A 26560-nucleotide genomic window follows, 5' to 3' on the forward strand; every position below is an offset into this window, starting at 1 on the left:
GAGAGTCACCTTCTTTCACAATGGGCCTTGCACTACGCAGTTCTGTTTCGCGTGCATCAAATTATAGTTTGTTTATATTGTGACCAATTTCACTTCAAAAACCGCAAATTAAAGCGATATTAGTGGGCAGGAAGGGAATCTCAAAAGTAGTATTTCAAGTTTGTTGGAGAAGAAATAAATTTACCATTGTCAAACATTTCAGTTAAAAATAATATTGTGCTTTCTGCATTGACGGTAGGTATTAAAGGCGATGCTAAAAAGACCATATCAGGAAATTTAAATACATATATGCTAGCAAATGCCTTTATTCAGTTTTGGCTCTGGGTCGAGATAGCGCGTGACATGACGCAGATGCCGGCATTTTCGTTCCGTAACGTCTTATTTACGCACATGTCTTTAGCATGCAGACAATTATATTTATATTGCATGACGAGTACCGTTAACATGTGTTATAAGAGTAGTTCAAAGTTGTTCACGCGCTATCTCGGCCCATAGCCAAAACGGACGCACTGCATTACGAAACAACAGAGGAAGATTCCTCAAAAAATGAAGAAATATGCAACAAACACCAGGAAAATACTGAATAATGACCTAAAAGCAAAAAAAAAAAAAAAAAAAAAAAAAGCACGAAAAATGAAAAATATAAACAATGTTTTCTGCTTCTAACTTATGGGAAACGGACTGATATCAGGTTTAGTATTGCTTTCAAAGCTCAGAAAAAAAGATTGTTCATCAAGTTGCAAACTCTATTAGTTACGTCAGAAATTTTCACTTCTATTCATTCTCCCTGCCTCGCTTTTTCGTATATCTCTCTTCGAGACTGATAATTTCACAGCTCCTACAAAACCCGTTGGAGCGCATCATCCGAGGTGTTGAAGGAAGGGGAAGCAATGCATGCTGGGAGCTGCGAAGCGGGACAAGAATGTTGATCGAAATATAAGCAGCGTTCAGCTAAAATGGAGCGTGCCAGATTGAAAATTTTACGGAAGCTGTTGGGAATTTCTTCCGGTGTTGCGTAGATCGTGGTGAGTCGAGGAAAACGGTTCTGGGCTTGGTTTGATTTGAAGAAAGGGCAGGAAGCTGATCTTGCTTTGGACTAAGATTATTCGATCAATCCGATAAGTAAACAAATCGTTACGAAACTAGTACAGTTTTCGGAAATAAGAGTTACTTTATTGTCGAACTTCTAAGCAGCTACTTTTATAAGTGAATAACTGTAACAGAAGTAAATTATTAACAGTTACTTTAAAACAAAAATCGTTGACTTTAAAATCTGTAACGTGGAAGCGATGAGCTAAATTTGGCAACCCTGTTTCGAAGGAAGCTAGGCTTCCTTGCATGCTGAATGTAGACACAAACCTTCAGGTACAATGGGATCTATGAAATTTACCGTGCGAATTGCCCACGACTATTTTCATTATTTTTTCGCTTATATCCTATGTGTTTTTAAGCGATGTACTTTTATGTATGCTAGTGCAGAAGTTGTCAACAGTTTGTTTTGAGTTTTCTTTTAATTATTGAAGCTCTTATTGGGTCAAATAAAGTGCACGAACATGGCGATGGACAATTTGCACGGTAACACTCATGGATCCCACGAGCCTTTTAACATGGTTTAACTTGAAGCCAAAAATTTCAAAGCCAGTGGATACTAGCATGGCGATGAGCATACCTTCATATTTCCACTTGTAACAACTATTTTGAAGATTGTGATTCATTGCACCACACAAGATTGCAATTTTGAAGTTCATTAAGAAAGATATATACCTCTACATATTAGACTCCACAAGTGAAAACAAATAATTTCTTCATAAATATGAAAACAATAGTAAGCTGTAATGCGCAGGTCCGCCATATTTCTATTTCCCTGGTTATGCGCGGCTTCAAACAAAAGCGCATCATTTCCAGTCTGTAATCAGATGTCTGTGGATTTAGAGCATCCATGGTTTATTGCAAAGTTTTGGGTGAACGTGAATCGTTTAACAAGAGAAAGTATTTAACAAAGATAGAGTACAATAAAATGAATGATCATTCAAGCATACCTGACTAATTGTTCCATCATTATTTGTTACAATAATATTAAGAAATGAAGACATATTATATAGCAGAAACAAATAAAGCACACGGTAGGCTTCATATATTAATTTCATTACAATTAGTGATCATTGATCGTGAGTAATTTGCTTGCAAGGAAATTTCCAGCAAAAAGTAAATGTAAAAGTATGTTACAGTTACTTTTTAAGGCCCAGTAACTGCAACTGTTATTTTTTAAAATAACTAACTGCAAATTAATTATTTTTAAAAGTAAGTTTACGAACACCATTTTTAAGCAAAAGTTTATCTTCTCGAGTAACGATAACTGTAACTGATTTATTATATTTAATGAAAATTTAGTGGCAGCGCCAATGGAGGGCCAAAGTGGGCCGTGGCCCACCCTGTGACAATGTAATAGGCAACTCTCCTGATAAAAATAAAAGTAGATAATCCACGATTTCTAGAACGTAGTCACATTCATCATCTTTGCAATTAGCCAAAAGTAACAGAAAACGACCCGAAAATAAGAAATAAATGTCATTGTTTTGCAGTTTTGTGCCATTATTTTCAATGTAGCACATAGTGGATTATTAATTCTCTGTGCCAAATATCTTGTTTGTTTTCAAGTGCTGACAGAGTGGTTAATGAAAGGTGCTGCGAAGGCATAGGTTCCAGGTTCGAACCCTAACAAGGTATGACTATATTTGTTCCATTTCATCAGTTCATCCTCATCGTCCCGATTATCCAAGGAGTATAAAAGCATAGCAAAATGACTAAAATAGTTTCGTGTGATTAGTTCAACCACCAAACTAAGTGAATTGGATCTTAAACACCCAATATTTAACTGGGACTCGAATCCATGACTTCTTGACAAGGAAGTTACCCATAAACAAACGCCACCTCCACACGTAACGAATCACTGATAGATTTTTCGCAGCCGTCAAAGAGATAATGGCTGCCCCAGTTCAAAGATGACGTATCATTCCTAACCAGTCCAGCGTGTTCCACTTTCCCGCTACTCGTCGAGAGACCCGGTTAGGAAGTCAAAACGGAGGAACGGGACATGAACCGACACACTCCATTAAGACTCTCTCCCGGTCGAAGTGGACGTGAGCTCGATTTTTTTTCTCTTCTTTTTTATGCGTAGGGTCGCCCTCCCCTTAAGCAAACACTTTCTCCGTCACGGGTATTGCATTTGGCGGTCACTTGTGGGCGCCGTAGTGATATATTTGCAGAGGAACGAACACCCGATTTGAACTTTGAAATATCAAACCAGTTGGAGCACTGATAACGGCACCGATTGCATAATTTGTACAGCACAGTGAGCGAAGTTAATACAGTAAAACCTCGTTAAGCCGGACTTTGCTTAATCCGGACAGGCAAAAGGCCCCCAAAAAAAGCAGAATGCAAGGTTTTAAATGTGGCTTGGAGCCGACAAGAGAACATCCCAAAGAAAAGGCAGTCAACCACTGATGAAATCCTGTTTCCCGCAGACTTTGTACTGTACTGTATAGTGTATTTAGGCCTATGCCCTTTAAATACACCATAATAAACGTGTTTTGTTGCTATAAACGGAGTTTTAATGCACTTTCTACTGTTCTTTTAGGTTATTGCACTTAAACCGGTCAACTTACCCCCGCCCATTAGTCCCGATTAGCGAGGTTTTACTGTATCTGCATTATGATACATAAACGTATGATTAAAAAACAACTCATTTATGCTAATATGTGTATTCATCACACCACAAGAAACGTTCACCCAGTTTCAGTGCATATATAGCATCATCGGTATTAAAAAGTACTCTTTATACGAGGGATGTCCTCAAAATAAGTTCCGTTGGCAATATTGACGCTGCAGTCATGATCGTGCGCATGCGTGCCCAGATCGTTGTTCTTTGGCAAAGCACGGATGCCACATTCAAACAATGTGTACGCATCGTGCTGTGCTTTTATAATATTTAAGAATACCGAGAATTCCGGTGCATATGAATTTGATTTCAGTTTGTTTATATAAGTCCCCTTTGGGCCGCGGTAGCTCAGTTGGTAGAGCAACTGGCTAGCACACGAAAGACCCGGGTTCTAATTCCGGAGCAGGTGATGTGGATCAGAAAGTTTTACAGTCATTTCCATGTTTCTGCACGGCTCTGGGGCCCACCCAGCATCATATCAATGGGTACCGGGGGAGGGGGAACCTTGGGGAGGTAAAGGCGTCCGGGCGTGATGCTGATCACATCATCCCAATTATGGCCAAGATCAAGAATATGTGGAGCTCTACCTCTACGTCACCCCGTATGCCTTCATGGTATGTGTGCACAGAGAAGCTAACCGGAATTCAGAGGCGTCACGTGAACGCATGGACGCATGCTGCGCATGCGTCAATTGTGGGAAAAGGACAGCTTACTCTGCGACAACATTCATGAGTATTTCTACATTCTAATTTCTTAATATAGGAGAAGTATTTATTTTACACGAGAGCGCTGAACTAAGCTTATATTACATTTCTTGGATCTGAAGTGACGCATTCGTCAATTGTGGGAAAATAATTATTATTTTCTTTCACTTCAGATCCAAGAAATGTAATATAAGCTTAGTTGAGCGCTCTCGTGTAAAATAAATACTTCTTTTATATGATGAAATTAGAATGTAGAAATGCACATGAATGTCGTCTCAGAGCAAGCTGTCCTTTTCCCCACAATTCACGCATGCGTAGCATTCACCGCATGCGTTCACGAGACGCCTCTGCCGGAATTAGACCTACAGCTTAGAGGGGGATACGAACAGCTATGTGCCTCCACCGGGTATCGAACCCGGGGCCCCTTGATTACAAGGCGACGTTACCGCTACGCCATAGAGGCGACCCTTCCCCCGCATGTGAATTGCAGTCTGCAATGCGTTCCTAAATTCAGTAAAATTGGATGTTTCGTCAGTGAAAAGCGTTCAGTAATTTGTGACTATAGTGTGAATCTCCGTGTTGGCAAAACTGAATCTCAGAGATGTGTCCTGAAATTGATATAAAAAGTAAATGAAGGAGTTAAAATATTTGAGTGCTTTGGCACGTTTGGCCATCTTTCACCCTTCTAAAAGTACGAGGAAGAACCACAGGGGTGTAAAACCCCCTTCAGAAAGTGCAAGGAAAGGAGACATCAACAATTTCCTCAGGGACAATGAAATGGGTTTCTCATAAAGTTAAAAACAGTTGCATAAACATCTTTCAACATGCAGGATAGGTCCGGGTTCGAATCCCGTCCTCGGCAAGGATGTTCTTTGTGAATGTCCTTTCTTCAATGCCGTCATATCCTCGAGCGTCCCCGATTGCGTTGTGATAACGTCACCGCAATGTAATCAAGGGGTACTTGGTTCGATACCCGGTGGAGGCACAGTAGTTCGTATCACACTTTAAACTGTAGGTCAAGTCCCAATTAGCCTATCTGTGCATAAGGTGGACTTGAAACAACAATTCATCATTAATCCTTGTAACGACCGCCATGTTAGGCAGATTTCAGTTGTATATTGGCATTTATCTTATTCGTATACTTTCAAGTTAAGAACTTGGATTAAATTATTTATACTTAATTGTTTTTATAATTCATGTATATATTCACGATTTATCTTATGTTATAATATTATTCGCGTATTTTTGCAACATTTATTCAGAATTTATAGGCTAATAATTATTCCAAATAATATATGCAACGTTTTCATTGTTTTTCAAGCACAAGTTAAATACATTTCTTCTTAATATCGATTTTTGTTCAACAATGTACAAGATTGAAGTAATTTATCTTCGTTATAAACTAAATCTTTATTTAATCATTTTTTTATGTGCAAGGGCAAATATGATTTATTTGATAAAATCAATTTAGTTATTTCTATATAGTTTAATACTGTAATATTATATCAAAGTGTTTCTCCTTCGTTTTCAATAAAATATCGTTTTCCTATTGGCTGTTTATGTTAGGAGTGGGGGAACCACGATTCGTGTTCTTGGCGATGTAAAAACTTCCACGTTGGCATTTTTAATTGTTGCCAACCACAATCAAAGCTTCGCTAATTAACATTGATGGGTTGTATAAATTATCAGTTTTTCTTGTGTTATTTATGTTAAGAGTTTGTATTGTAAGTTAGAACAATCTGTTATGCTGCGCCTCGCGCTTGAGGTAGGCAGTTGAGGTCTTGCTATTAACTGTGAAGGCGGTCCGCGGACTTTGGTGTTAAATAAATTGCTTATCACTGCCTGCGAGCGTGCATGACCCAACAAATTATAACTTTTAACTTGTGCGAATCAGTATGTACGCGCGCGATTCGTGATTAAAGATTTTGGACATTTTAATTATAAAGTATTTGGAAGTTTATTTACTGTCACGTGTCGCAATTCGGTGTTTTCCTTCCTGGAGGAAGGGTGGATCGTCTTAATCCCGATCCCTGGGTGAGAACTGGTGCTTCCAACTTTACCAGCCGGAGCAAGGAGCAGTGTGTTGCCAATTCGGATCTCCATACCCTGGAGTTACGAGTGGTGGCACGTTGCGTTGCATCCTCATCTTCGCGTTTAGCCAAAAGTGGCAGAAATGAAGATTAAAAGTTTGTCTGACGACATTAAAATCAGTACATTCGATATGAAAATGTGTTTATTGCATTGAACCTCAGTGACGAGTGGCATAGACATACAGAACAAGAGCTCTGTTCTACTTTACGGGACTATTTGCAACCTAACCTTCTTGATCTAAACGCAGATGTCGAACGTTGACAATGGTTCTATATTTGTCTGAGTGGAGATGTCCAGGAACTCACTTCTTCTTTCCCATCATCTGGAGGAACGCGCTCATGTCTACCTTCCCCTTCCCGCTCCTGTCCGCTATCTTGATCATCTGCTCAAGGTCCTGGTCGGTGACCTTCTCCCCGACGTTCGCCAGGACAGTCTTGAGGTCTGGCAGCGTGATGAAGCCATCCCCATCAGCATCGAAGTGCTTGAAGATTGTCCTCATCTCTTGCTCGGTGTCCTCGACCTCCCGCTTCATCTTCGTCATCAGGATGATGAACTCGTCGAACTCGATGCAGCCGCTGTTATCCTTGTCGACCTCCTTGATCATCTCCCTCAGCTCCTGGGTGGTTGGGTTCTGCCCCATCGAGCGCATCACCCGCCCGAGCTCCTTGATCGAGATGGTACCATCCCCGTCGTAGTCGAACAGAGCGAAGGCTTCCCTGAACTCTTCAAGCTCCTCGGGGGTCAGCTTGGTCTTCCTCTTGCTTCCCATGGCCGAAACTTACGGCTTACACTGTCAAATTTTGAATTGTTCGCATTCTAAATCTTAGAGTAACCGAGCACGAGAGAATTGGGCCGGCAGTGGACAAATTTCCACGACTACGCTGTTACTCAACAATTGCTTAATTGTTGTCGTTCAAAGATAACTTGGAAGCTTCGAATCTCTTGTCGTTACAGCTAAATTGGTACTACTTTACTATAGGGGTGACACCTATAAATCAATTATTTCGCATTCTTTTTACATTGCTAACGTACTATTCTGCATTGCGGAACATTTCTTTAGGTGAAATAATGAATTTCTAACGAAAATAATGTCCATTTCTTACATTTACGAGTACTTACTGTTACTCGTTATTTCGATTCTGTAACACACATTAAGTCGATAGCGTACTGGTTCATCGCGCGTTGTGAGAGTGTTTTGTCGATTTATGCAGTGTTGCAACCTTGTTCACCGGAAAATACCTACTTTCGTGCCCGGATTTGAAATTATGCTAATACCTAGCAAACCATTGACGTTAGCCTCACAAACCATTCACGTTAGTCCCACAAACCATTCACATTAGCCCCACAAACCATTTTCCGTAAGGTCAGGTTAGGTTAGGCAAGCATAGTTAAAAATAAATTATAAATACTCGACACGTCATGTTCTAGTGAAAACACGGCGAGTTTGAAACACTGACTACGGGGTTTACGTCATGTAACACACGGAACATTGTGCTCTCGTGCAGAAAGCAAACGGCGGCAGCAGAAACAGCGTGTCGGACAGAGACTTTCGCAGAAAACCACATGCATTCGCATTAAAATGGATCAAAGCTACATTCACGAACTTCCAAAACGCTACAGAAAATGATTTGCGTAAGTACTTTCTCCTGTAAGAAGTAAGAAATATGTCACCCCTGTAGTAAAGTGTTACCGCTAGATTTCCTAGTACACTATTGCTATACGTGCTGGATCATCCGGGACAGTCTCTGAATGGTATAGCTGAAGTCCTGATTCAAACGCCCCATTACGTCAAAGAAAGTTCCGACAGATCAGTTGCCCTCTGGCAATCATGTCAAGTCCACGTGGGGGCCAGTAGATCCTCCCCTCAAACCTTTCCCACCAATAGCGTCCGTTTTAGGAACTGACAGTACTTGTCAAGTTCACGTGGAGTAAATGCAATGTTGCCAATTCAGTTTATTTAGAGATTTCATGACGTGAGGTTGCGGTGATCTTTGCTAGGTTGCTAGGAGACCTTGGGAGTATAACGTTGCAGTGAATGAATGGATGTCTCAACACTGCTGGTAAAACTGGCAACAGGGCTTCTCAGGAAAACAGCTGCTGGCTCGAACCAGATACGCGTCCGATGGGCTTCCTCTCGAGGTATGTCAAAGATACTGAACTGGCGTTCGAATCAGGACTTCAACTATATAATTTCTCCCGGTGTACCGATAACTTTTATGTTCCGGAATCTGGTGCAAAAGCAGAAATGACTTTCGTTGTTTATTATTTACATTCCTATCCGCGAATATATTATGTAAGGTACAAGATGATTTCACGAAAAATCTTTTTAAGTCTTGAATTTTCGTTGCAAAAATGTGCGTTCTAAAATTAGGCTACCAGGCGGTGTATTAATTTTCGTCCGAGTCCTTGAAAATCGTTTCTAAAATATTTTACCATCTTTGGAACCAGGCTGAATAAAAATCATTTTTCTGGGTTTATATCGATCATTTTGATTTTTTAAAAAACATGCTTAAAATTTGCGTGCATGGTTTTTGGCACCATGCACATAGATATATGTTTTTTATAGAACGGCTTTTTCTAGTAAACAGCCCTGTAAAATATTTGAACAGTTTGATTAAAGCAAATGAAAAGTATACGTAAATATACATTTTTCTGTTTCTGTTATGTGAACGTACTATCGAAATGTTTGTTAAATTTGTTAATGAAACTAATAATAATTTCAGTAACTTTTCTTCCAGTGAAAATAACATTCTGGATGTACTATATAATTGTAACTTAAAATATTAACTTAAATATTTTAATAGTCTTAAATGATAGTTTGAAAAATATCAGCTGTCATGTTTATTTATAGTTTAACAATATTGACACTATTTATCGTTTAACATGATTAGTATTTTGTATAATTTTTTACACAAAATGTTGGCTACTTTTGCCCATAAAAATATTGAACTTTAAATCGAGATAAATCCTGTGTTTACATTTCGTTTCGTATGCGCTCCACACCATCAGTATATATATTTGATTTCCTTTCATAAAAGTCTAATAAACACCATTTAATAATTACGAGATTAATGTAAAGTGATTCTGATATCTACAAAATCAATCAATCAAAATAATTTTATTCTAAATTCACTACCCTATTATTATGATTATTATTATTATTGTTCTTGATCTTGTTGTTGCACTTACACTTACAAGTATAGATTACAAGATGAACACTTACCATTTTTTCGTAGTGAAATATGAAACAAAATATAAGTAAGCTATAAAAATATGTTTGTAATGAACTGTCTGCACGTAAAGTGGTTTTAAAAATTGTCAAAATTAAACTGACTCAACTGTCTTGATGTTGAAAACATTTCAGTTTATTTCCCAAATATAGTCTGACTCCAGACTCTCTGCCTTCCCAGTTCGAGCATACAAAGTTATTGATTATTGGTCCATCTGCAGAGACTCTGTTGTCTCTTTGTTGTCCTTTTACAATGAATCAATTGTTAACTTCATCCAATTGTTGCCCTGAGGGGAATCTGCAAACAGCGAGATTGCTTTTAGTTTTCTACGTAGGAGGATAAAGAAAAGGCAAGGAGGTTTCATTAAACGAGGCATTTTCTAATACAGGCTGCGTCGTTAATCGATGTCAGTAATTTTCAGGGTTGCCAGACATCCTTACTTTACTGGCTGGTATGTCCGGTGCTAAGCTCCAAGAATCATGCTTATTTATGCGGCAAAATATGCCGTAATTGATGTGAAATTTGTTTGGTCAAATGTAATTACCTGAAATATTATATACAAAAGACTGAAAGGTGGGAGTTTTTATTTTTATACGCTACTAACAGCTTGGTACAGTTTTCGGTTTTCTACGTGGGCTCCATTGCTAACTCTGCACAACTCATAACGGTGATTCAATTCATTCTACGTCTGGTGCAACATCTCTGGGGAGATTCTGTCGAAAGCCTGTATGATTTTGAGTTTCAAATCATCAATGTCTGTGAAACCCCAGACGAAGTCTGGAGGGGTTAAATCTGGGGAGTGGGGAGGCCAAGGAATTGATCCCCACGGCCACACCAACGACGATTGAAATGTTGGTCAAGAAAATCACGAATCAGTTCAAACTTCATTGTTGCCAACACACTGCAGCAAAACTCCCATGTTTCACGCACGAAAACACCAACACGAAAATTTTCCTACTGTCACATTCACGTTTCTATTAATGTTTTATATTATCCATACCCAAATGAATAACCCTGTATAAAATGAACACACTTGCAACCATATTACTTCGTTATGGATATACTAGTAGATACTTTCATACAAAAACACGTAACAATAGATAGCTGACACGAGGGTCACTATTTATATTTTGAGCCTAACAATGAAAAAACAGGAATTTGGCATTCAAAACTGCTTTATTGTTTTTCGAAGTATTCTCCTTTATGGTCAATACACTTTTGCATTCGTTCGAACCATTTGTCAAAGCAGTTTTTCCAATCTTCTTAAGACACCTCCATAATATGGTTTTTGAACGCATCAACGGCATCTTCCGCCGACGAAAATCGTTGTCCACGCAATTTATTCTTGACATTCGGGAACAAGAAGAAGTCATTGGGTGCCAAATCAGGACTGTACGGCGGATGACCCATCAATTCGATTTTTTGACTGTTCGTAAAGTCGGTTGTTAGACGAGATGTGCGACGGCTGGCATTGTCTTGATGAAGAATGATCCGACGGCGTTTGTTTGTTTTCCGTATTTGACCGAAGACCTCTGGCAAACAAATTGTTGCGTACCATTCAGAGTTGACCGTTCTACGTTTCTCTAAAGGCACAGTTGCCACATGACCAGTTTTCCCGAAAAAGCAGGCGACCATTTGTTTCGATGTGCTTCGAGCGCGAACAACTTTTGTTGGATTGGGTTCATCTTGAAACACCCATACAGTCGACTGCTGTTTACGTTCCGGCTCATATGCATATATCCATGATTCGTCATCTGTTACAATCTTACATACGTCTTTTGAAGCACCACGATTCTATTTATTGAGCATTTGTTTGCACCAATTGACGCGAGCGTCTTTTTGAGTTTTTGTCAAATTGTGTGGGATCCAACGAGAACATAACTTTCTCGCAGCTAAATGATCATGTAATATTTTATATATGCTGGCGGAACTAATGCCTATGGTTGCCTCAATCTCACAGTATGTCACATGACAATGTTGCAGTATTAGGTTTTGCACAGCATCAATGTTTTCTTGAGCAACGACTGATTTTGGACTACCTTCGCGAATCTCGTCGGTGAGCGAATGGCGGCCACGATTAAATTCGTTATACCAGCGTTTCACAGTGGCAAAGGATGGGGCTTCATCGCCAAATGTGGAAGTAAGTTGATCGATGCACTCTTGTCTTGATAATCCACGTCGAAAATCGTAAAAAATCATCGCACGAAAATGTTCACGAGTTAATGCCAAGGCAACATAAACAACACAAATGAAGCTATTGACAAAACATTTGAAGTACGTTATGGTCAATAATGCCAGACGATTCCGTGCAAACGTCAAATCACAAAGACTCAAAATTAAATAGTGGCCCTCGTACGTACAAAATACGAATGGAATTAAAATCTCCGAAAACATTTCAACTCGCTCTCCTACAACCGAAAAACCAGGCGACAGACATGATATGACATCATGGATCAGGGTTCGAATTCCGACCTGTGCATGTTTTTTGTGACTGTCCCTTCAGCAGTCTCATCATATTGTCGCTCATCCTCATCTTTGTGAATCGTGATTAGCCAAAAGTGGCACAAGAGCGAAGTAAAATAAAGCAAATCAATCAATCAGGATGAATTTTAATACGGTCCAGGAACCTTTTTTTTTTTCAATTAAACAATACGCAATTTGGACCATTAAATTGTGTGAGAAATAAGGTTCCGGTCCTGTTTAAAAACCCAATAGAACGTATTGGAATTTATGAGTTCCCGCATCTTTAACAACCCTGCACTCATGGGCGTAACGTGGGAACTAATTTTGAGGGGCAGAATTAGACGGGGCCTAATTTTGAGAGGGCAGGATTAGACTTGGGGCCTAATTTTGAGAGGGCAGGATTAGACTTGGGGCCTAATTTTGAGGGGGCAGAATTAGAAGGGGCCTAATTTTGAGGGGGCAGAATTACACTTAGGGCCTAATTTTGAGAGGGCAGGATTAGACTTGAGGCCTAATTTTGAGGGGGCAGAATTAGAATGGGCCTAATTTTGAGGGGACAGAATTACACTTGGGCCTAATTTTGAGGGCAGAATTACACTTGGGGCCTAATTTTGAGAGAGCAGGATTAGACTTGGGGCCTAATTTTGAGGGGGCAGAATTAGAAGGGGCCTAATTTTGAGGGGGCAGAATTACACTTGGGGCCTAATTTTGAGAGGGCAGGATTAGACTTGGGGCCTAATTTTGAGGGGGCAGAATTACACTTGTGCCTGATTTTGAGGAGAAGAATTACACTTGGGGCCTGATTTTGAGGGGGCAGAATTAGAAGGGGCCTAATTTTGAGGGGCAGAATTACACTTGGGGCCTAATTTTGAGGGGACAGATTTAGACTTGGGGCCTAATTTTGAGGGGGCAGAATAAGACTTGGGGCTTAATTTTGAGGGGGCAGAATTAGAAGGAGCCTAATTTTGAGAGGGCAGAATTAGAAGGGGCCTAATTTTGAGGGGGCAGAATCAGAGTAGGGCCCTAATATTGAGGGCCTAGTATCAAACCTGAGGCTTAATTTTCCTTCGCATAAAAGCAGCATCCAGGATTATTTGCTAAATAACTGACATTTACGAAATTACTAATGTTACTCTTTATTACTTTACTGCTTGTAAATTAGAATAAACCTGCATTGGGGGGGGGGGGCAAGTGCCCCTCTTTGGCCCCGCCAAGTTACGCCTATGCCTGGACTAAAACAATTCACGAAACAAACAGCCCAGGTCTTTGTGTATTATCATTTCGTTAAAATCTTGGCATTTTCTCCGCTCGGGAAAAGGAACAACAGTGAGTTAGTTGAGCAAGCGAAGGCAAAAAGCCTACCACTTCTCCCTCAGTCTCCTGAATCGTGCAGTGGTTGCCTAAGACAAGCGAACCATATCCGTGCCAGCATTGTTTTTGTCCTGCAGTTGCTCGCAAGTGCGCAAGGGCCATGGAAAGCGAAACTAGCGGCTTCTTTTGAGGTCTTGCAACACCTCGCCTCTGAGATTAAATTACTTTAAAAAAAAAATGCTTTGTCGGAATGTTGTCCATGCTCAACGGTTCAGAAATATGTCTTTGAAGGTATAGTCCACGAGCTTACTTCGTTAACGTCGAAGAACTGAAGAAAGCCGCCGCCACGAACGTGGGTGGGGATAAATAGCGGGCGAGTTGTTTTCGTCCAATCACACTCAGCTTTCAGCCAATGGGCGCAGCTGTCATTCTGCTCGTCTACTCCACGTGGAATCTCAGTCACATGACTGCGCTGTTACCGTACTTTGCAACTTCAATGTGGAGACCGTGGGAAGGTGCTTGTGCGCTGAGGGACAAGGTGGCGTAGAGTATATGTCTGGCAACACAGTGCGTTGACTGTGATTGTTGCAGCTGGTGGGCGCGCTTCGTGGACTTCAAAGCCAGCCGGTCGTTAACGTAGCTAGCACGTCGACTATATACATGAGATACTTGGAACAGTGGCGGCGATTGGGTTCCAAAATTGGGAATGCAAGGACAGTTTACTTCCCCATATATAAGGTTTAGCATAGTGCGGGAAAAAAGTGGCAAAAAGTGTGGGGGACAACGTCTCCCACGCCCCCCTCTTCGCCGCCACTGGTTGGAACATTTTCCAGTCACACACGCACACACAGACAGAGGTAATAATAATAATTGAGAATACATGCTTGTAGTATGTCCAGGGTTGTGAAATTACGCGCGAAAAAAGGTACTGTTGACAATCTTTACACATGCTAAATATATAAAAAATGTACTTATAATATTTAATGAGAGAATTTGTGACAAAACAGACAACTGAAGGTCGCAGTTTGTGGCTTACATCTTTTTTCCCAGAACACACTAGAAAGGATGTTACATATCTATAAATAGGATTCCTTTCTTCTAAGCTGTTCTCGACTTCAGATAAATTTTATCTACGATGTATTTAGTCAGAACTAAGTATCAGAGTTTATATTTTATTTTAGTATTTCTTGTACTTAGAAATTGTTTTGGTTAACCATATACTTTGTGACAAGCACAAATAACGTATGTGCTGACGTGCCCATAATTTTAATTCAATAATTCGAAGCAATATTCTTGAACTACAATCTTTGCCTCCAGCAACTCAATGAGTTTAGGATGTAGACTTCACATCAGTTTCAAGGTCACTGCAGGAGTACTGGAATTATTGATTGTAGTACACTCAGATAACTAAATGCATTATATCGATTGATGCACCAGAATGCATCGATTGATGCACTAAAGTATGTTTTATGGCTTCTTCAAAGAATCAGATTCACATTTGATGCATTTGGGTGCATTTTTGTATGTCGTGAAAGAAACACCAAAGTGCATCATTTGATTCAAATGAGGATTCCTTTCAGTCGAGATGCACTTCAATGCATCAGTTGATGTTCCTTGATGCACCTTCCTGCATCTTTTTGGATGATGCACTTAAACGTTTGAGTGCATCATAAAAAAGATGCATTCTGGTGCATCAAAACGCATCAATGTGCATCAAAACGCATCAACCGATGCATTGATGCAAAAATGCACCCAAATGCATCAAATTTGAAACTGTTTCTTTAAGAAGCCATAAAATATACTTACTTTAGTGCATCAATCGATATGATGCATTTAGTTATCTGAGTGTAGGTTATGTTACGAAGCTTTCCTGCTACATTTGTGTAATCGCGAGTGAGTGATGATATGATGAACTTGATGAAGTAACACTCACGAAAAGATCCATGCCCAGACCGGATTCGAACCGTAAATCTCTGGTGTCGTAGTACGCTGTGCTAACTAGGAGGTCGGCATAAATAGTGGAGGCAAGAGGCCAGAGGAAGCCTAGGACAACGATGTCAGCCGGAAACCCCCGAAGAATGCCCAGCCTCCACCCGATTGATTGATTGATTGATTTGTTCTTTTAAGTCCACTTTATGCACACTAAGGCTAATCGGGACTGGACCTACAGTTTAAAGTGGGATCCGAACCACTATGTGCCTCCACCGGGTATCGAACCCGGGACCCCTTTGATTACAAGGCGACGACGATACCAACATACATTCGAGTGTATGCGCTTATTATACAGGGTGTCTCATAAGTAATAGCGCAAACTGACACAGGTGAAAGTACACGATAATAGAAGCAAAAATGTCTCAGTAAACATGGGTCTGCAAACGAGCCGTTTTCGAGATAATCGCGAATGTGTGATTACAAGCCGCCACTGACTTCATTGTTTGTAAACGTTGTCCTAGTTGGTAAAATGGATAGGAAGACGATAGGAAGGGGCCTATATAGCAGGTATGCATGCCACTATACCCCCCGGACTCAACCTAGCCAACCAGTAACCCTTTCCTCTCCTCCCCGAAACTACCCACCCACCTTAGTAAACGCTGGTTAAAGTACTTTTTGTTCTCTATCATCTGTTTCTGGCAACACTGACCGTAGAGACGCTACGGTCAGTATTCTGTGCCTCTACTCTATGTGACGCCGATCTATCTATCTTCTAAGTTGAAAATGCGATATATATCGCGAAGTATACAACTATTTCTCTTCGTGTGGTAAGTGTTTATTGTCTCCTTCATCATTTGTATTTATCCGCTTTTCTGGCACCTTTTCTGATCCTACTCCTGTGTGTATATATATACATACATACACACACACATATACATGCATACATTTTCGGATCTGGCCTCTCCCTAAAAAGAATCCTGGGTACGGGCTTGTCAGTAAGGTACACTACACTACGAACTACGAGGGATGATCGAAAAAAAAAGGTTACAAAGCATATCACTTTTCTTTTATTCACTGTAACGTAACGAAAATTTATGTGTAACTTAATAACATGTTTGTCTTGTTGCGAGTTTGAGGACTTCGGATTCTGACCATGTATACCCGAGAAGCGGACATTTAAAATGGTGACTCGTCTAGAAAATTGGTCAAGAGTAGAAGTGAGGGCAGAGGTGCGGTTCCTGAGGGCCAAAAACACTACACCTGCCGACATTCATAGGCAGATTGTGGAGGTGTATGGGGAGGGGACAATTTCAAGGCAACATGTAGCGAAGTGGTGTCGTGCCTTCAAAGGACGGACCAGTATTGTTAATGACAACCCTGGACACAGCGGTAGGCCCAGTGCCTCAACCACTGACGTGAACTGTGCTCTTGTGGATGAGTGTATTTGTGAGGACAGAAGAAGAACATTACGCTCAATATCAGCTGAGCTGGGACTACCATTAGGTTGGCTGGCCACCATTATCTGACATGTGATGATGTCAAAAGAGCTGCCTCACGGTAGCTACGAGAACTTGACGTGGATTTCTGTGCAACCGGTATGGAAAACCTCATCTACCGTTGTGACAAGTGCTTGAACAGAAAAGGTGATTACATCGAGGACTAGTGTTGAGTGCTCTTCATCATCAGGTATGTTGATCTTCCAGCTATGTCTAACACATACGCCATAATAGGCTTTGTAACCTTTTTTTTTTGATCATCCCTCGTACTAACCCAGAAAGAAATACGGATAGTCCCGCAAAAAGGATTTCCATATATTTCTAGTAGCTTTGCAAGCTCGCTGAATGCAATACATTGAGGCGAAGCAGAGTTGTCAAGGTCCCTGTTTAACCCACCACGTCATCAGAACAAAGTTTCGCTGCAAACCCCTTCATCGTCCATGCCCTTCTACCCCTTCATCAACGCCGCGAACTCCTCGTAGTCAATTTTCCCATCTCCGTTCTTGTCCGCCTCCCGCACCATGTCTTCGGCCTCCTGCAGGGTCAGCTTCTCCCCGAGGTTCATCATGACCATCCTAAGATCCTCCGCGGTGATGTAACCGAGACCTTGCCGATCGAACGACCTGAACGCCGAGATGAGCTCGTTCTCGTCTGACACCTCGGGCAACCTCGAGGCCATCATCTCGGCGAACTCGTCGAAATCGATTGTCCCGCTGTTGTCAAGGTCGATCTCCTTGATCATGTCTCTCAGTTCGATTGCTGTCGGGTTGAGCCCCATTCGGCGCATGAGCCCGCTCAGCTCCTTGGTGGAGATCACCCCGTCGCCGTTGGAGTCGAACAGATCGAAGGCCTGCTTCAAGTCCCTCAGCTGCTTACCCGTGAGTTTGCGTGCTGGCTTGACCGTTGCTTTCCTAGATAAAGATTTACTGGACGGGAGCGCCGGTATTTCAGGCATCCGCCTCTGAACGGCAGCTTTCTGTGAGGCGTTGGGTTTCTGAAGCGGCATGGTTCGCGCCGGTTCAGGGTGACACCCCCGATAAGGCACTTGTACAATCTAACAAAGATCCATTCTTTCCTCACGACAACCTAACCTGTCATGGTAGCCTTAGAGGCGCAATAACAATGGACTCGTATAAGTGGCAATTGTTTAGAAACAATGAAACAGAATAAATTCGTAACCAGTGCCTTACAAATGTCAACAACCTTGAAAAACTCAATATGCTGACCAAGAGAGAAATTTATATTATTTTGAAATATAAACTAAACGTAACGTTTCAACCTTCTAGCAAGGTCTTCTTCAGACTCTGTACCAAGTACAAATGAAACATGGTACAAAACAGGAAGATATATATATACACATACACAACAATCACTCTCCTCCAGACACAAGATAATTAGAAGGTTAGAAAGGAGAAACGAAAAAGAGGCTGAAAGACAGGTTGAAACAACATAGGGATGATGTACGACTTAAGAGAGAGAAAAATGCGATATTTAAACACACGAGAGAAACAGGACATGATATAGAGTGGGATGAGGCTAAGCAGATAGGAAGGGAGAAGAGAGTACTAGTGAGAAAATAGAAGGAGGGCAAGAAAATAGAGAAGAAAGGTGAAGAAGAAACAATAAACTGGAATGGGGGACTGAAGATAAACAAAGAATGGAAGAAGGTGTTAGAAAGAGTGGAAAGTACAAGAGCGAAAGAGGACTGAAGAAAGAAAGGAAAAAAGAGCGTGAGATATAAAGAGCCCAACCACTTTCCAGATGATAGGAAATGTTTAGCCAAATCGCCTGTCAGGTGAAAGTACAGTTGACAAGGGAAGGCCACCTTCTGGAATGTTCGAAGAAAATCAACTTTCTAATTATCTTGTGTCTGGAGGGGAGTGATTTTTGTGTATATATATCTTCCATGTTTCATTTGTACTTGGTGCAGAGTCTGAAGAAGACCTTGCTAGAAGGTTGAAACGTTATGTTTAGTTTATGTTTTATAATAAAATAAATTTCTGCCTTGGTCAGCATATTGAGTTTTCCATATCATGGAAACAAGGCTTAATGGTATTATATTCAACAATCTTGCAGAACATAGCAATGATAATAATATCTAGCCCAGACAGGTATGTCCCATACATCCAAATCAGAGAAATGCTTGACCTTGACACGATATATGACTTTATGCAAAGGAAAGAACTCAAATTCTGGACAAAATTGCATCATCCGAATCCTACCATTCACAAAATCGGGCAACGGGACTAGAAGAAGGATTTATAAAATGTCAAGATTAATTAACATAAAAACACCGAATACATACAGCAAAAGCTGTAATGTAAAGAAATAAATGCTCCGTTAATCAAAATACATTATTATAAGTTTTTTATGGGAATTTAAATTCATTCCCTACGCCTATTATTTCAGTCATGCTTACTGAAGGACAGCTCACCAGCAATTACAACTACATGCGTATGATGTGTGTGTAATTATAACACATGTACGAAAATTCAAGGAAGTTTGAATTGGAGATGTAGTCTGAGAAATTATGAATAGACCATGTTGAAGAGGACAATTTCGATGTGACTGTGTAACACAGCAATGGAATCGTCGCCATTTTTGTTGTCTTAATCTTCCTGACAAACATAAATACACATATCAAGAGTGGAACTCCATAAATACGTATATTTAAACTCATAACAAGGTGGATTTACATCTTAACACATAAAGTCATACGTAAGTTACATAAAGAAAGTGCATAATAAGTTGCTATGCACAGACTATTACATTGGTCATAGTTGCCAGTTCACCATGCATAACAATGCATGTTATGGTATATAACAGTAAGAAAATGCTGGAGGATTTCAAAGAAGGAAACTTTGAAACTGTAAAGTGGGCACACGATGAAGTAACACATTAACCTCGCGAAGCTCAGAACGAAACATGCTGTTGATGATGACTTACTTTGCGTAAAGATCTCAAAAGCTTTTCGTAAACATGAAATAACGAACTTCCAGAAGAAAAACGACAATGGGCAACCACTGTTGCAAAGCTGTTATTGTTTTGCAAGCAGTTAACTTAACAATGGCGACACCGTGAAAAATATAACAATACAAAGTTAATGTTTAGCAACACTGTTGCGTAGTGTGCCATAGAAATGAAGGAGATCAAGAAGAATTTGAGATTTAGGATCACTGGCGGAGAAAATTTGCCTTGAACCACGAACATGGATGACGATTTGACAGAGACTCAGCTGCAGGAGCTGAGAGAAGCTTTCGAACTCTTCGACCTTGAAGGCAAAGGACAGATATCGACGGGTGAACTCGGAACTGTCATGAGGTCCATGGGTCAAAACCCGACGGAAGCAGAGTTGCAGGACATGATCAATGAAGCGGACGAAGACGATAACGGAACAATCGACTTCCAAGAATTCGTTCACATGATGAAAGGAAGAATCATCAACGTTGCAGAAGAAGACCTCATAGCTGCTTTCAAGGTGTTCGACAGGAATGGAACCGGCTACATCACGGCGGAGGAGCTGAGGATTGTGATGACGAACCTTGGGGAGAAGCTGACGGAGGAAGAAGCCGAGGACATGATAAGGGAGGCCGACAAGAATGGCGACGGGAAAGTGGACTATGAAGACTTTGTTGCCTTGATGAGGGAATAGCAACTGGCTGTCTTGTGTCCAATTTGCAAGCAAGAACGACACAATGCGTTTATGACTTTTGGGATTGTTTGGTTTCTTGTAGATTTACATTTGACACGGTGTATTTTGTGTTCTGATCCTAAATAAAAACGTGTGCGGAAGGCTAGTTCAAGCAATATCTTCACGCTAGTGTCCGGCTGCATTATCAGTGAGGAAACGACATTGCCAAAGAAATCCCAATGTGAATCCTATGGGGTTGGAGTACGTTTGGTTTTTAGTCCACTTTATGCGCAGAAAGGCTGATCGGGACTGGGCCTACAATTTAAAGTGCGATCCGAACCAATATGTACCTCCACCTGGTATGAAACCCGGAACCTCCTGATTACAAGGCGACTAAGATACCACTACGCCTAATCTTAACTTGATATTCTAATGTGGAATCCTGGATCCTGTATCCCAAATACCGAACCTGATATGTCCACTACTGTAAATGATATTTGAATCTCGACTCCTGGATCATATATCCGAATCTGATATTCTTAATCCCATGTAGGGCCCGTTCGAAAGTCACACGAGTTTAAAGCGTTAAACGAGTTATGGTAACTGGCTGTCCCATAAGTGCTTCCGTGCGTTTCGTGAGGTTCATTATGCTGTCCCAGAAGTCGCATTCCGTGCGTCTCGTTAAATAACGAGATTCACCAAACGCACGGGTCTGGAGGCTGGTTTGTTCCGTGAGAATCGTCTGCTGCTTCCAGACATCCGCGCGTGCTGATGGATTCAAACTGCACTAGTTCGGAAAATGTATTAGTCAACTGATATAAAGCAACGTGCACAAGATGAGTATGGCTTGACCGTTCTTAGAATGTGATTAAAATGAGTAACAGTGTGCACAGTAGAGTTTATTTTTGCTGTAGGTACATTCTTTCCGCTGACGCCATGCGGAAAGTTTCTCTAAACAAAACACTGCGCCTCCGCTTTCGCCTAGAGTGTACCATAAGTCTGTAAAATGACTGGTTTCACCAGATTCACGAGTCCAGTTATTTTCGTTGAATGCGTTCGTTTCGTTAAGACTTTCGGAACGCACCCATAGAATGTGTCTCTACTGACTATCGAACCCGGGCCCCTTTGATGACTAGGCGACGCCACAGAGAAGGCCCTTTTGTATAATAGTGGCGATGATGATTACGCTCACAACGACGTCTGTTCCTGGACAGGGACTCGAACCCAGGATAGAAGGATCGCGATTCGTGCACTGAATGCGCTCGGTCATCGAGGAAACAAAAAGTACTTGAGCCACCAATAATATAAGGCACAGCCAAGGGATCCGGAAACAGTTGCGAGCTACTGGTAGCTCTCGGATACATTTTCAGTAGCTCGTAAACGATTGGCTACACACTGCAGATGTTGGCAGAGGAAAACTTTTGCAACGTCACGTCTTCGTACTGTAGCCAGGTCATTATTTCTAGACGCAATAATAGAACTACTCCAATACATTGATTATTCCACGTAGTACAGTCACGGACAGTTCTGGGTTGTAATGAAGGTAACACTTTCATATAGGTGTGACGGATTTCTTACTTTTTACAGGAGAAAGTACTTATGCAAATCATTTTCTGTACCGTTGTGGAAGTTCGTGAATGTAGTTTTGATCCATTGTTTTCTGCGAAAATCTCTGTCCGATACGCTGTTGCTGCCATTTGCTTTGTGCACGATAGCAAAATGTTCCGTGTGTTAGATGACGTAAACCCCGTAGTCAGTGTTTCAAACCTCGCCGTGTTTTCACTATAACATGATGTGTCGAGTATTTGCCTAACCTAACCTAACCTTACGGAAAATGGTTTGTGGGGCTAACGTGAATGGTTTATGGGGCTAACGTCAATGGTTTGTGAGGCTAACGTCAATGGTTTGCGAGGTATTAGCATAATTTCAAATCCGAGCACGAAAGTAGGTATTTTCCGGTGAACAAGGTTGCAGCACTGCATAAATCGACAAAACACTCTCACAACGCGCGATGAACCAGTACGCTATCGCCATAGTGTGTGTTACAGAATCGTAAATGTAAGAAATATACATTATTTTCGTTAGAAATTCATTATTTCACCTAAAGTGTTTCGCAATGCAGAATGGTACGTTAGCAATGTAAAAAAGTGCGAAATAAATGATTTATAGGTGTCACACCTATAGTAAAGTAGTACCGTAATGAATGCATTGACTTTCAATGGAATTATTACAACCCAGCAGTGTCCGTGACTGTACAACCTGGGGTTGCATTTATGCAAGCCAATGAGGCTCTGGCGCCTGGTTCCATAGTGAACCCTTGTATTGTAAGGAAACTTGTACACAAAGTAGTAAGTCATGCGTCTTCATGAAGCACTCACGGAAACAGAAATAATCACCGAAGTCACATGGGCCTACATTGCTTCAGTTTGCAACCTTTACATTGTCATTGGGTCTAGGGGAGAGTTGATGTAACTTCTGTTGTTCCTCTGCAGTTCTTTCTATTTGCAGACTTCCTCGCCTACAGTCTGCCTGCGTTAACGTAAACAACAGACTGCATACAAACGAAATAATGATCTGAAACTCATTCTTACCTTTTCGTTTCGATTCCTCCAATCGAGCTTGTCATCCGCGGTTCAACAACACTGTCCAACAAAGCTCCTCTGTGAGAGGTTGATACACGAGAAGCTTCGTACCATTCTACGATGTACCTTCATTATTCACACTATTTGCGGTACATCCGGACTAGGATTTCTATCTATTACTGGGTCCCCGAAGCTCATCTTGAAATAAATACTTGCCCGGCTTAGAATTTCAACAGTTCAGGTTAGTTGTAATGTCATAATGAGCGAGAAAACGAGCGGCTTAAACAGGGACGTGGAACGAAAATTGGTGCTTTAGATATTGTATGCAGTGGCGTCCCCAGTATTTTCGAAAGGGAGGGGTTATGTATTCTTTTCTTGGTAGTCAGCACACATTTTGTCACATTTTCCCACCTTTGACGTTCCTTTTTTAGGAATACGGGGCCAAAGGGGGGTTATAGCCCCCACCAACCCCTCTTGGGCACGCCACTGCTTGTATGCATGTGAAATTATGTCGGCATACTCTGTGCGATATCATAACTTGAATAGTTTCTGTTTTTACAGCAAACTACACATACCATTTTGTGTGAATGTATGTGTACGTAAGCTGGATAGAACAAGAAATAAAATTTCTACAAATGCATAATGTATTCTGGATAAGTTGATCAATATAATGATGCGCTGGTTTTTACACTGAATGAATTAGTTCGTGAAAAATATATAAGCAATAGTTTATTCTGTACCTGAATCCCTTTCAATTACTATCTGAATCGTTTCGAAGAGGCTCTTTCATTTCTGTGGACATCATCTTCACAAACTCTCTGTAGTCGATCACTTTATCACCGTTGAGGTCAATTTTCCCTATTACATTGTCTATCTCCTGCTCGGTGAAGTAATCTCCAAACTTCTCCATTGTTAACTTGAGCTCTTCACTTGTTATGACGCCATCACCGTCCAAATCGTACTCTCTGAACGCCACGAGGAGGCGGTTGCGTTCGCCAAGCTGGGAGAGCTTCTGTTCCATGAAGGCCACGAACTCGTCCAGTTCTATGTTCCCGTTGCCGTCCGTGTCTGCCTCTCGCATCATTTCCTCGAGCTCTTCACGGGTCGCTTCTTGCCCCAGGAACTCCATGATACGCCCCATGTCGTTCACCGAAATCACGCCGTTGTTGCTCCTGTCGAAGTAAGCGAACGCTCGCTTCAGCTCCTCGAAGCGCTCTCTAGTCAGGCTGTGCACGACATTGTGGCGACGGCTATGCTCACGACGTGGCTTCACTGATGAACGTCTGCGCCGGACAAACGACGCATGCGCGGAAGTCTGGCCGGTCAACTGCGCACGCGGGGACAGCTTGGCTAACAGCACCTTCGATGGAGTCTTCTGCGCTGTCAACTGCGCATGCGGGGACAGCTTGTTCAATCGCGACTGGGATGGAGTCTTCGCGACCAACTGCGCTTGCGGGGACAACTGCGATGGAGTCTGCTCACTTTTGAGTTGCCCTTGCTGCCGGCGACTTCCTTCGGCTTGTTTCGACGTCCCCTGCCTTGCCATTTTCTTCTGCTAACGAGAAGAATGTCTTCAGAGGATATCATTTCTCATGACTAGAATTCAGTTTCATCTTCATAGGCAGATTACCTAACCAGTTGCCTTTGTTGGCATAGTTTTGGGTTCGTATTGTTAGATATTGTTATGCTATATTATTGAACATAACCTTCGTATAATATTAGATTGTCTAAAGTTCAAATCACAAACCCTGAGACCTTCTGTAAACAAACGGTCTCACCGATTCGATGTATCACTCCGCGTCAGCTGATTCATGACCGCAATCATCTGCTGCTACACTCCTAGTTCAACGCACCTATTCATTTTATATAAGAGCCTCTGAATGTGAGAACCCGCTCTCAAAACATCAGACGAATATACAGCCGCATACATTGTCACTCTCCCGGTCATTCTCTCTTTCATAACCCTTAAAACTGCAGACACTGACACACCACTGCACTGGGATACCAACTTAACCACTTCATTTACTGGTTTCTCAGGATACCACTGACAGAACGTTACATAAATATTGAGTAGAATATGTTTCTCACCCCTTTTCAAAGGCTGTCCTTGCTGGTGTTTTGAAAACAAGCTCGGAGAACACGGAGACCTTCCCGCACGCATAGAACTCTCAATGTTATTTTTCTAAGGATAAGTCAGGCAATATTACTAAGTTGCACTACTTCCTTGCTGTTCACATGATTATTTTTAGAAAATAACCAATGTTATAAAATATCATTATGTACACAAATCTCTAAGCTCATTGAAAGTTACAATGCATATTACCACAAAATGTTCACACTTATCTTGCCTTCCCATGTCACCAAGTTATTTTACGAAGTGCAATCTATTTGGCGGAACAAAAATCGTTATTAGGATGCTTGTCAAAGTTTCCAACCGCAATAAATTTACGAACTTTCTTTGTCTTGTTTTGATCATCATCATCAATATATTTATTGGACTTACAGCAATGCATATGGCTGTTTATGCCCATTATATATTTTATTTACATAAGATACAATTTACATAAAATCTATAAACAAATTTCAAATACACTCCTATCTATATCAAACCTTAGAAATATACATTACCAAGTAAAATATATTCAATTCACATGCAAGAAAGAAGCCAAATTTATGGGAAATGATTACTGGTGCAAGGAGTTAACCATAAAGGTGAAGCAATAAGTAAAAAAAGAAAGAGCATTGGGTTTAAAGTGAGACGTCATTTGCGGCAGCGTATCCCATACTACAAATTGGCCATTGTTTTACCTTACGTAATGAATCCTGTAACAACGCTGGATTTTCGTGTGCATTATTTTACTTCAATGAGTTTGCAATGCTTTCTGCATGCAGGTGGTTTTGTTTACAGAAGGTCTCAGGGTTTGTGATTTGAACTTTACATTGATTTTCACCTTTTTTTCCGTACTGACCACAAACCACAACCCAAATTTTCAGTTCATGTAATTTATTTGTCATGGGGTCTTGTTTATAAAATTCGGTGCAGTTCTATTCACAAGATATTAAACAGACGTTGTGAAACAGTTAATTTCTTAAAGCCACTAATAATCTTTAGATACTACAGTTCCATTAACAAGAGAGATACGGGTTGAAGAATTTTCCGTATGCAGAAAATACTGTTCCGAATGAATCAGAATGTCTTATAATCGTGTTCTGAGACTGCAAACAATTTGACTACATTATGTTCTAATTACAAAGTTTGTGCACAATACAAAATCTCTCAAAATATTTATCATTATGTACAAGTGATTTCTCGAAGAGGAATTTTCTTTAATTTGTATTGTACATATTTTCAATTCAATGAACTGTTGAGAATTGAACTTACTTGTTTTAACCACAACCGTA

At 40.9% G+C, this 26560-nt stretch overlaps 3 protein-coding genes and 2 pseudogenes across 4 annotated transcripts in view; 2 read left to right on the top strand and 3 right to left on the bottom strand.

Moving 5' to 3' along the window:
* The window catches only part of LOC145981807 (uncharacterized), a 51098-nt gene that overhangs the window by 19434 nt on the left and 5104 nt on the right, over positions 1 to 26560 (top strand). The window lies entirely within an intron of this gene.
* On the bottom strand, positions 6658 to 7365 carry LOC145981880 (uncharacterized; annotated as a pseudogene).
* Positions 17239 to 18036, bottom strand: LOC145981855 (neo-calmodulin pseudogene; annotated as a pseudogene).
* Positions 20085 to 20742, top strand: LOC145982020 (uncharacterized). Its single transcript, XM_083115572.1, has one exon. The coding sequence runs from the start codon at positions 20154 to 20156 to the stop codon at positions 20595 to 20597; it is 444 nt and encodes a 147-aa protein (XP_082971698.1). The 5' UTR covers positions 20085 to 20153; the 3' UTR covers positions 20598 to 20742.
* On the bottom strand, positions 23804 to 24827 carry LOC145981808 (calmodulin-like). Its single transcript, XM_083115236.1, has one exon. The coding sequence runs from the start codon at positions 24702 to 24704 to the stop codon at positions 23910 to 23912; it is 795 nt and encodes a 264-aa protein (XP_082971362.1). The 5' UTR covers positions 24705 to 24827; the 3' UTR covers positions 23804 to 23909.

This window comes from Lepisma saccharinum, chromosome 30 (assembly GCF_977018435.1).
Source record: "Lepisma saccharinum chromosome 30, izLepSacc3.1, whole genome shotgun sequence".
Taxonomy (NCBI): domain Eukaryota; kingdom Metazoa; phylum Arthropoda; class Insecta; order Zygentoma; family Lepismatidae; genus Lepisma; species Lepisma saccharinum.